Source organism: Leptinotarsa decemlineata, unplaced genomic scaffold (genome assembly GCF_025532065.1).
Source record: "Leptinotarsa decemlineata unplaced genomic scaffold, Ldec_3_MD MMD2_tig00026354_RagTag_RagTag, whole genome shotgun sequence".
NCBI classification, from domain to species: domain Eukaryota; kingdom Metazoa; phylum Arthropoda; class Insecta; order Coleoptera; family Chrysomelidae; genus Leptinotarsa; species Leptinotarsa decemlineata.
In genome coordinates this window covers 9,089,156-9,098,311 of record NW_027412702.1, presented here as the reverse complement: position 1 = coordinate 9,098,311, position 9,156 = coordinate 9,089,156, and the positions used below count along the sequence as shown (strand labels likewise).

Sequence of the window (9,156 nt, the reverse complement as noted above, 5' to 3'; positions counted from 1 at the left end):
TCTACTATGTGAAATAGAAATAGTGATACGAGTACAGGACACATCAATACACGATAAGGTGGTCCCAGAAGAAATATTAGCAATTATCCTCCAATTTGTTATTTGTTTGCACTTCTATATTGTTCGCTATCAAACTCAAATGTTTCCAAAAATCTAGAAAAAAAACAGATCGAATGGCTAATAGTACATGAGAGTACTGTTATTAACACATTAACAACACTACAAAACTTTCTGTAGAGACAAAAACGAACTGTGAATAACTGCTAAAAAGTAGGTCCGGATCTATTCGTCCGCGACATGATCTTGAGGACGGGGCTTTTCCTCCTCTGGAGCGCCATTCTACAGATCAGTGTAGCCACTCACCGGAATCCCTGTTGGGTTCATTTATGTGTCGTTTCACTGCTGCTGCAAGCGTCAATCTGTAGCACGCGGAGCCCTACACTAACTCAGCACAACATTTTACTAGTTCTAAAGCAGTACGAAGTTTACCGGGTCAGCTAGCTACAGCTATATTTCGCCACGCTAATATATGGAATACTCCGCAAAATTGCTTTTCACATGATAAGTTTTTAATTTATTCTCATCGTTAAATTATTCTTCAATAGAAACAACTCATGAATAGAAATGGAAATTCCTTTCTTTGCAAACTTTCTTGATAACCTCGTATTCACTATTTAAAAATTCAGTGAAATATTTTAATTGTTATTGGTATTTGAAAAAATCTTGTGATTTTATTCATACAATTTGTTGAACCTCAAGATAATTAATGACGATCTTATTTCCAATATATCAAATACATATATCAACATATGTTCATCAGACTAAACTAAACAAAAGATTGTTTATAGATGGAATGAAAAATAAACGATTTTTTCCTCTAAAATGATTAGTCGAAAAAAGTTCTTAGAATTCAACCGATTCATCGTTGAACAGGTTCATTGAAATTGTTTCTCGCTTTACCCAGAACATGGCGCACATTATACAATACTCATTGTATAACATTCTTTACAAATGAAATATATTCCTTTGTGAATTCCTTACCTATTTCAAGGGTAAATTACAATTTGATAAGTATTAGATAAGTTGATGGGTAGTGTGCAAGATAGATTAAAATGATGTTCTATAGTATAGTTCACCCTATAAAGGTTTTCAAAAAAGTCCGCGTTGGTAGGTATATGTCTATCTCTTAGAGATAACCCACAATAACCATTTTTTATCGTTTATTTTTTTTTGAGCTATTTTAAGCATTAGATCCAATTAAGTAGCTTGTGCATTTATTGAAGATCAATATAGCCCTTGTAATTTAAATTAATAGTTTCGAAAAAATTACAGATTCAAAATGGAGGGTCACTGTGGTTGATATATATTATTATTTAACTTAGTTTTTGAGTCACAATATGTTTATTTATAATATAATGGTATGATACATGGGACAGTAATTGGCAGATTAGACGGGCAACAGTTTTTACAATGTTTGCAAAAATATCTCTGCCAGCCTTCCTAGAAGAACTACCTACCTTCAAAAAATTGTACAGAATTATGTAGTTTCAGTAAGATGACACTCCACCCGCTACGTAACAAATACCTAGAAAAAAAGATGAATGGTATGTGGATAGTCTTCTCTTGATTTTTTTGAAGCTACATGACAGAGTGTGTTTCTGAATGAAAATATAAAAGCAAACAAGAATTGCGAGAGCGAATTCATAATGTTGTAATAAATGCGAAATAATGCTTAAGAAATCTCCTAAAAAATTTTATTCAAAGCTGCAGGAGACATTCCGAGCACTCATTGTAAACATTTTTCTTTAATTGTATTATGTATGTTTCTTCCTTTAAGTTCTTATTGAAAGCAAATCTGCTATTGTCGATAAACCAACATTTATCATTATTATAACCCAATTAAATATTCTAGGTAAGAATTTTTTTTTATTAAATATACAAAATTGCATCGAAGAACTCAAGTGGCAAGATGTTTTGCATATTGTAAAATTTCATTTCAATTTTCCAAAAATGTAGTTTCAACATAAGGGAGATTTTTTGACCGTGTTGTCTTGATTCATACCTACTTCTTCAAATTGTTGCCAGAACAGAAATTCAATAAAAGAAAGATTAGATTTTTTTGAAAAGTATGAATGAACCACCAACAATCCTACTACCTACTTATCTCTGAAAAATCATGGAAATTGTCTTTGGGTTTTCTGTAGAAAACGAAAAAAAAAAATCACCAAATAAAAATTACTCGAAAACAGTGAGAAGTCGGAACGGATCACATATTATAATAACTTTTTTATCAGAAATGACCTTCTCCATCACCTCCTTCAGTTTGAACCACGAATTATGAGAAACCCAGTAAAATGAAAAAAAAAATAGTAGGAGGACACGGGAGATGTCACCCGTGGAGGTAGGGGTAATGTGGGGATCGAAAGAAAAAAATTTAGGTCTGCAAGAAGCAATTTATTACCTCCTGAAGAGCAGGATATATTATAAATCTGCCTTGTACTCTCCCTCAGCAGGTCAGCAAACACTATGCTCAAACGATGACTCATCCAAAACAGAAACGAATGTACCATCAGGTATTGCTGATTCATAGATACCTTGGGATGGTTGCTGAAGGTGGGAATCTGCTTTTACACCGACAACCTCGATATCGACCAGTTATCGATCAAGTATGCCATTATGAGTGCAGTAGAGTATATTCCACATGTACGATTCAAGAGCTGCACATACTGGAATGGATGACTACATATATGTTTGACAGTCTATTCATACTTCAGAACTTCTTTCATATCTTTACTTCACGATTTGTATGGTTTCAAGTTCTTGAAGTTATTTTTGTTCTCAAGGCTTTCTCAATGAATCTCCAACGGTTCAAATCCAATGAGATTCACTACTTTCGCACAGGCACCGCTCTTAGGATTTTCCTGTAGTGCTTGCGTTTTGTCCTTGAGAAAATTAATGAAGTCTTCGTTTATCCGGAAGTAGTACTTTGAAATATGTCACTACAATTTATCAAGAACTAATCCTGTATAATGTAAATAGGAAGTAATTCAAAAGTCTCATTTTGATTCATCGAAACACCTCTAGCGGAAAAATGAGGCAGCATTAAAGTTCAGTTATGTACTTCGTTACTAGATGGCAGGGGAGGCTAATATACTTCAAAACCAAAATTGTTTGAAACAAGATCGAAATTTGCAGATTCGCTAGATTCTGTGTGGCTGAGCTTTATTTGTGGAAACTTTCTTGTGAAGGGTGAATTTCAAAGTTGAGAACTAGTTTTTTTTTCTAAATAGAAACTTCGGTTACCAAATATGTACCTATATCAAATTAACGTTGAAGATGAACAAATCAGTAGGTACTTTCAGAATTTTATTTATTAGTATACAGTACAGTAAATAAAAATATCAACGTCTATACTTTTGGTGAAGTTGAGTCAGAAGTGTTAATAACTGTTTATATATTTGATATGAACATCTTTTTCAAAGTGCTGAGTGCTGTAATATATTTGCCCAAATAGTAGTTTTATATCTCACACAAAATACAATATTTCACAACTTGAATAACTCTGAATGTAGAAATATTCGTGAGAGAATCCCTTAACCAACTGCATATTATAGAATTATTTCATACAATAAATTCATTATCTACTTGAAAATATATAATATGTAGTTATATAAAAACTGTCAAGACAATTATTTTTGAGGGTGTAAATATGAATATCTTCAATTCACTTATGGATTATTCATCTCCTTAAAATACAAAAAAACTGTTTTCCAAGAGCAGCATTACAAATTAAGACAACTTTTGAGTAGAGAATTGTAAAATTGGGCTGTTTTTTTCATTTGGAAGAGACGGAGACAGATTTTGGTCTACAAAACATTGAGATAATTGAAAATGACTCCAACACTACCTATTCCAATAGAAAATTACATCAGAGATGGTGATTATTGTTTCTGTAAAATTAGTTACATTTTCTTTCAGTTATATCGGTAACATTTATGTTTTCGAGTTTCGACTTCTGAGAGTTATCGTTCGTAGGGGTGCGACAGCTGGTTAACATAAAACCGATTTATGTTTTCTCATATTGGTTATATTTATTTTTTTTCAAACAACCCTTGGGTTGAGATGTATCACAGTTTAACATTTTTCTATACATAATAATAATAATAACAAATCTTCACATTATAGCCTTTATTTCCAATAGGCTTTTCCTCAGTTGGACTGGTGAAAATACAATGTAGTGAAAAGCATATTGAAATAAAGTAAGTAATATTGTGAAAACTTATAATTATGAATAGTTCTATTGATTTTCACCAAGTAACGAATCAGTGATTTCAAAATTTAACATTTTCCTTATCGAAAGTACTTATGTTTAACTTCTACTTTTGATCACTACAGCATTCTTTAAAAGGTATGTTGTCCAATTTCACAGTATCTGCAGTGATCTCTGCTTGATATTTTCCTGGTGCCACCTGCCTCGCTTGGATTACGCACGTCCGGAGTTCTGCCTCAACGTCTCCGGAATATTTTATCATCTCCTGTATGGAAGATACGTCAGTTAAGTGTTTGCATTTCTTGAACTCATCATTGATTTTCTTTCTAGCCTCGGTGAGAGCGTACGTGTCGCCTTTGAAAACGGATTTCCTGGTTTTGTGTAATTGTTTGAAGCTTTGGAGAACCTTACGTCTCAGATTAAGAGACATTTCTTTCAGTTATCGTTAATTTTTCGAATATTTCGAATATTTACTTCTTACATAACCTTTGTATCACTTCACTACTCCATATTTATCATAACCTTGAAGTTTTGATTTGAAGTGAGTGACACAGAACACAAAACAAGAATGGAATCCATAGATACTGCTTTCTTTTGCACAACGCAAACATTTCAACTTGTAATCCATTTTCAGTTTTCAATCATGATAATTCAGTATGGCACAGGGTAAAAGACATTTTGATTGATGATGTGAAATTTGTCGAAGACGAGTTCATATATATATAAATACGATCTATAAATACGTGATATATTCAAGTTATCGGTGTTGAAAAAAAATAGACCTAATACGGAACACGCATGTCTCAATGTTGAAATATTCCTATTTCAACAAGTATTTAACCCCATTAAAGCTGTGATAACTGTTTGAAAATACAAATGAAATATTGTTTTTTTCATGAAGTGGTAATTTTATAAATGAATTGAGTGATATCCAGATTGGTACTGAAGAGCTAATAAGGCAAATGTTTTACAACGAAACATCAGATGTCTACAAGTGAGGGTGACAGTGTTCCATGTAAGTGAAATTTATTATGTAGCAATCCTGTACATGATATCTGATTCGATTCCATAACGAATGTTTGGAATAGAAACTGAATAGGGAAAAGTGTTTTTTGTATAATCCAGTGTTCATATAAAAGTGTTTGTTTCGAAAGTATTTTTCTTTCGTGTAATTCAATGTTTATAGAAAAGTAGTTGTTTCGAGAGGGCTTTATCTTCCAGTTTGTGTTTGAAAGTTACTTCTTTGGATGATCTACACATCTATGTATAGAGTTACTTTTTTGAAATTGATTGCTTGCTTCCTTCCATAAAAAATTCCCACAAATTTTTGTATCAAGATGGAGAAGTAGGAAGCAAAAACCATTATTTCTCAAAAATTAATCTCTCTTAAAAATATACTCCTTTCAATTTATACAGATTTCTATGGATGGGATTTAATCAAAATAAACGAATGAATGTTATTAGGTACTGTCATCGATGACGTGAGTAGATTAAACTCATTCTGTGACATAAAATCATTATTTCATGAATGTAGTGTTTTTTCTTATAATGTTATCCAGATTTGGTACAGAAGAGCTGATAAAGCGACTTACGGTGAAATATCGGATATCTTCTACCAGTGAGGATGAAAGTGCCCCATGTAAGTGAAATTTTACCTCTTTCATTTACTATATTGTACAGCAATCCTGTGAAGTATTTCCCAGAAAATAATGGAATTACCCGAAATTGAATTGTTTTCAAAGGCGAACAGGAGAAAAATTTTAGTTTTCTTATGAATTCATATTCTAGTTGTGTTAACGACGATAAGCAAATGTCGATTATATGTTTATAGTGATCGCGATCTATTCAGTAGATATTTGAATAGGGATTATGCATGTATTTTTCAGCATTTTAAATTTTTTATTATGATGTTTTCACTCAGTCTTGTTTCCTATTCAATTCATATATATTCTACTACTGATAATCTGATTTTAATTTTATTCTAAGAATTAGAACCATTTTTCTGTGGTTTGAATAATTCTTTATGATTTGAAAATTATAGAATTATCATGAAAACACCTCAAAATATTTTATATTTTTCTTTATTTTCTTCAAACAGTTGGCTTATACAGTTGACTTAGAAGCATTCCATATTGCTTTAAAGGGAAATCGCATTCGCACATTTTTTTTCATCCCTTCTCAAAAGTTTCTTCTGAATTGATTCTTATTTTCTAATTTCCATAGCAAACACTTTTCGTTTTAAAAATATGTAACGTGTTTGTGATGCATCTCATTTTTTGGAAAATTCAGTCGTATCACAAAAAAATAATTACATGAAGCCTTTATTTATGTGTCCCATTCGATTGAGGGAAAACCCATTGACATGCAAAGTAGATTGGGTGTTGAAAGATGAAGAATCCGAAGATTTTCTTTCAACTGTTGTGTTGAACTTTCGTAGGCAGTGGAAAATAATTCTCCTCTTGCAGATGAAAATAACGAAAATGAAGACCCCTGTAAAATAATTGAACACTGTAAATGATAAATGAAATCAATATTAAATTTGGCCACTTTGTTGTCGAAACGCTTGCCGAAATGTTTAGTTGTTCTGAAACTTTTTCAACAATACCAGTCAACCTACTAGGTCAACCTATAAGCTGTTTAATTATTGACGAGTATGCACGTCAAATAATATTGACCATAGGAACATATTTATCCTCTATTGAAAACACTCTTCTTCCACCAGAACAAAAATGCTGTCTCTCGACGTGCGTTTCGCCAACCAAGTTAGCATCATCGGGAGTTATCGCCAGAAGTTCCGAATTCTACTTATCAATATTTGTATCTTCGTCTTATCTATTCCAATTTAACTTTGGCAATTCAAACTTGAATAAGAAGTTTTTATGAGATAACATCTGCAGTTTATTTGTATGCCATGTTTTATTTGCATCATTTATATTTATGTTCCATGCCTTCAATTGAGTGTTTCAAATTAGAGAATAAATATAACCTCACTTTTATTGCACTTCTGGTAAATATTTACTCAATTCTATTTGAGGAAAACAAATGTAGTCACGGGAACCTCTCACCTCTATCAAAAAATGTGAGAAAGTGATATTTTTAGTAAAATTAATTGCAAATTGATAATTGGTACGGTTGTCAATAAAAATTATTATACCAAGGATTTTTTCGAAATTTATATGTATAATTCATAGTTATTATTTTTAAATATCTTCGGTCTCGATTTCAATTCAACTTTATTTCAAGTTTAAGTTCTTTCTTTAGAAATCGGCTTCGTTAAGGAGTTGGGTTTATTTGAAAGAGTGTGAATAGTTGTGAGCCACAATAAACCCTTGCGGCTTGCGGTGGAGGGTCGAATATACCCACTCACTTTGGACCTAACCTAATCTAACCTTTTTCTTTAGAAAGTATGAAAAAAATTCTGCAGAATTCTGTAGCCAGCTGATAATACCTACCTTGTAAAGCATTGATTGTATCCCAAATTATTTCAATATATTTTGGAATGAAACCCATCTCACTCATGTCGAAAAATGCTGATACCACCTCGAAAATGTAAGACATTCCCATTATCACCAACAACTTCAGAATCAGGAATAATCTGAAATTGAAAAATATATAAAATAATAGGAATAAAAATCAATACTTATACGTAAATGAAGATGTAAAATATTTTTGACACAATACAGCGAAAAAAGTTAGTTTCAAGCATAAAAATAAATTATCATTGCCTTAATCATTTACTACAGAATACCTTTCTTTATCACTGTGATACCTCTTCATTTTTTCATTCTTGGTCGTGTCGTTGATTTTATTTATGTCGTTCTTCACCTCCAAACAGTATAACACGGTTTTTATGAAGAGAACCATATTCACCAACTGGATAATAAGCAGTGGAATGTTGTAGAAGAGATCTTTGGCGTAATTTCCTCGTTCTGAAATTTTGATATTATGTTTTTATGTATTTTATCCACCATTGTCATTGTAAAATTGAAGAAACAACTTGAGAATGATACTTTTTATAGGCCAGTAAAATATATTCTGAAAATACAGCAGTATTTACAGTATTTACTCCTACTTTGTAGGAGTAAATACAGCATATTTAGTCAGCTGATTTGAATTGGATTCCATAAACAGTAACTCAATTTATAATTACTTATACCTACTAGTGTCAAAGAAACACTTGACTTCCGCCAAAAATGGTTGTATGGAATACGGTAACACCTTCCATTTATGGAAAACGAATATCACTAGGGTCAAAAGCAGTGGAACTCCCCAGCCATATAAACTGTAGACTAATAGTTTTGTGAAATCCATTTTTCTTTGAGTTGTTCCTAAATAGAGTCTTGTTGTCCTGGAACAAAACAATAAATCTTCAGATTAGAAAATAATGAACTTAGGAAGAATGGAAAAAGAAATATTCAACTTGAGAAGTTTGGTATCATTTTCTAAATAAACATAAGCATCCGTGGAGGTATCTGAAAAACTTGCTAAATCTAATATTCCGTCAATTTCAAAAAAATGAGTGGAACATTTATTTTTTTGTTTTTTTTTAATAATCCTTCTCATAATCTTTCACTGAAAAGAAAAAACACAGTTTGAAAATAAATAGACACACAATCGTTATATCATACAGAGTGTTTTATTATTGTAGTGAAAAAATGTAAGGGTGTGTTCAGCTACGTAGCTATGAGCTACGAAGACTTGAAAAGTTTTATCTTTATAGAAAATTAAATGTTTCAAGAAACGTCAGTGGCGTACATTTTATGAACAATAATATTGGCTAAACTGTGTCCCGAGTCGGCATTTAACGGCTCCATCTAAGCCGCCACTCCCCCCGAGCCGCCATCTATGTTTGTATAGGTAAAATTAGTTGTTTTCATAAAACTAGC

The 9,156-nt window shown here is 31.9% G+C and overlaps 2 protein-coding genes across 2 annotated transcripts in view; both read right to left on the bottom strand.

Annotated features, from left to right (window-relative positions):
- Nucleotides 1-3,353: 3,353 nt before the first annotated feature.
- LOC111506051 (complex III assembly factor LYRM7) lies at nucleotides 3,354-4,883 on the bottom strand. Its single transcript, XM_023160981.2, has one exon. It carries the CDS (start codon nucleotides 4,698-4,700, stop codon nucleotides 4,377-4,379), a length of 324 nt encoding a protein of 107 aa, XP_023016749.1. The 5' UTR covers nucleotides 4,701-4,883; the 3' UTR covers nucleotides 3,354-4,376.
- A 1,452-nt stretch (nucleotides 4,884-6,335) lies between these two features.
- The window catches only part of LOC111506053 (probable G-protein coupled receptor Mth-like 3), a 64,854-nt gene continuing 62,033 nt past the window's right edge, over nucleotides 6,336-9,156 (bottom strand). The window contains exons 4-7 of the mRNA XM_023160982.2: nucleotides 8,431-8,618; nucleotides 8,019-8,199; nucleotides 7,723-7,865; nucleotides 6,336-6,760 (exon numbers count right to left, since the gene is read on the bottom strand). Coding sequence (XP_023016750.2) covers nucleotides 6,579-6,760; nucleotides 7,723-7,865; nucleotides 8,019-8,199; nucleotides 8,431-8,618 — 694 coding nt within the window. The 3' untranslated portion in view covers nucleotides 6,336-6,578. The remainder of the gene's footprint in view (nucleotides 6,761-7,722; nucleotides 7,866-8,018; nucleotides 8,200-8,430; nucleotides 8,619-9,156) is intronic.

Excerpts from the sequence above, each read along its gene's own strand:
- LOC111506051 (XM_023160981.2), bottom strand. The coding sequence starts at position 4,700 with ATGTCTCTTAATCTGAGACGTAAGGTTCTCCAAAGCTTCAAACAATTA.